The sequence below is a fragment of the Galeopterus variegatus genome, unplaced genomic scaffold (genome assembly GCF_000696425.1).
Source record: "Galeopterus variegatus unplaced genomic scaffold, G_variegatus-3.0.2 Scaffold1531, whole genome shotgun sequence".
Classification (NCBI taxonomy): Eukaryota; Metazoa; Chordata; class Mammalia; order Dermoptera; family Cynocephalidae; genus Galeopterus; species Galeopterus variegatus.
In genome coordinates, this window is record NW_007727642.1 from 110233 (window position 1) to 112332 (window position 2100).

Sequence of the window (2100 nt, forward strand, 5' to 3'; positions counted from 1 at the left end):
TCCTTGATGCTTCAGAGGAGCAGACATAAGAGCTGTCTACAGAGGCCTGATCTTTTACACCTTTTTCTTCGAATGCATCAGTTTTTCTCTTTTCCTCAAACTGCTTGATAGTGCTTTGCCCTTCAGTAATACCTAGAGCATTTCTGTGCTGGGGCTCATTTCTGAGCCAACTTCTTAGCAAAAGAGTGGGCTTCCCAGTTCTAAATCCTTTCTAAAAAGGATTTCCCATGTAGAGATGATCATCGTTCTCAGCACCAGGTTACCAGGCAATTGATTATTTTGTCCTCCTTTTTTGCAGACGGTTTCCATCTTAGAGCAACGACTGACTTTGACCGAGGACAAACTGAAAGACTGCCTTGAAAATCAGCAAAAGCTTTTCAGTGCTGTCCAACAGAAAAGTTGAATAGAAAAGTATGAACAGAGGCATGATAAATGAACACATGTCCATATACTCAGGAAGGTAGTACAAGATGCTCCACGCAACACAAACATGGGCTAATTACCATGGCATTTCTTACAAGGGTGAGCAACAGAACAAAAGGCAGAAAAGGCATATTTAAGGACTAATTTAAACACACAAATCAATATCAAGGACTAATTTAAATCACTATCATTTATGACTGTAGTAATAAAGTGATAAGCATTCAAGTGACTCTATAATTTTCCCCCATATTATTTTAATGTCAGTTTTCATTTATAGTCCAAGTCCAGCAAGGAAAGTAACCAAATTTCTGGATTTCATTGTTAAATCATTTCAGATTAACCATGTTCAGGCAATTCCTTAAAGTAATTAACGTATTTCTTTAGCAAACACATCCTTGGGATGAAATAATTTACTTACCTCTAAAATAACATTCTGTATACAACAGCAGGAATTATTGATGTCACTCATATTTCTTGTACTTCAAAAGTAATTTATATTTTTTATTAATGGCTTGAAAAGTTGATCTAATAAAAATTCTCAGACCACAGAATTTTCACAGCCAGAATACCCCTATGTTAATTAGCAATAGCACTTAATAGGGAGTGGGTTTTTATTTAATTTATGGTGTACATTGTTTAGCCTTTGGCCCTCCTGAAGGAAAATGAAGAGTTAGAAGCATGTGAAGCACACGTGTCTTTCCTATCACAGATGAATGCACTGAGTGATTTGGGTTGTATCTGAACCCATGGTCATGGTTCACAGAAATTATGTTAGTGTGATGCCAGTATACTAAAGAGCCAGAATAATGCAACAACAACATTTAAAAATGCACACGCTTCAGACATATTGTTGTTTAGGGTGATTTTGACAGCTAAATAATAAGTACTTAAAAATTTTTTTGTATTGTCTTCCTATTTTTTTTAATGAATTGTTATTTGAAACAAAATGAAAATGAGCCAGGTATTCTAAAAGATCTTGGTTACAAATTAAGAATTTTGTTTTGCCTTAAACAAAATTGAGATTAAAGCAAAGAAAAGCAGGTAAATTAATTTTAGCTTGCTTTTTATTAACCTGTATAAGAACAAAGGTAGGAGAAAGCAGTCCACACTTACGATGTCTGTAAGCAACATGGGGAAAATGCATCTACGTTTTGGAAAAGTGAAATCTTGTTTATTTAGGAGTCTATATTTAGCAATTTTTTTCAAAGCAATTTCAATTGCATCTATGAGGTCAGTTTTTTAAAATCATCTCATTGTGTGGTGAAAGTGCCTTTTTATATCATACTAAGTGTGAACTTCTAGACATTTTAAGAGCTTACAGAGGGAGACTAAGTGGCATTGTATTTTTATAACCTTGTTGAGAAGAATAAGAAATGAAATATACCAATTTTTATTTTTTATGCTTCAAACAATAAAGACATTTTTCTTTAAAAAAATAATTGTTCCTTTCCTTTTTATATGACTAAAACCTGGAAATACTAAACTTCTTATCACTTAGCTCAATCTTTAATGTGATTGACGGTCTCCTGGAGAGCTCGTCAAAACAGTTTCCAGGGTTTATGATTCACTAGGTTGGGTGGGCCTGATAGTTTGCATCTCTCACTAGCTCAGAGGTGATGCTGATTCTCTTGGCCTGAGGCCCACACATTAGGAACTACTGATCTAGCTTCAGCCACC

General features: G+C 34.7%; 1 protein-coding gene across 2 annotated transcripts in view; it reads left to right on the forward strand.

Moving 5' to 3' along the window:
• The window catches only part of POC1B (POC1 centriolar protein B), a 93434-nt gene extending 91575 nt beyond the window's left edge, over positions 1–1859 (forward strand). For both annotated transcript variants that reach the window (XM_008577541.1, XM_008577542.1), the window contains one exon: positions 299–1859. In XM_008577541.1, coding sequence (XP_008575763.1) covers positions 299–403 — 105 coding nt within the window. In that variant the 3' untranslated portion in view covers positions 404–1859. The remainder of the gene's footprint in view (positions 1–298) is intronic.
• Positions 1860–2100: the final 241 nt, after the last annotated feature.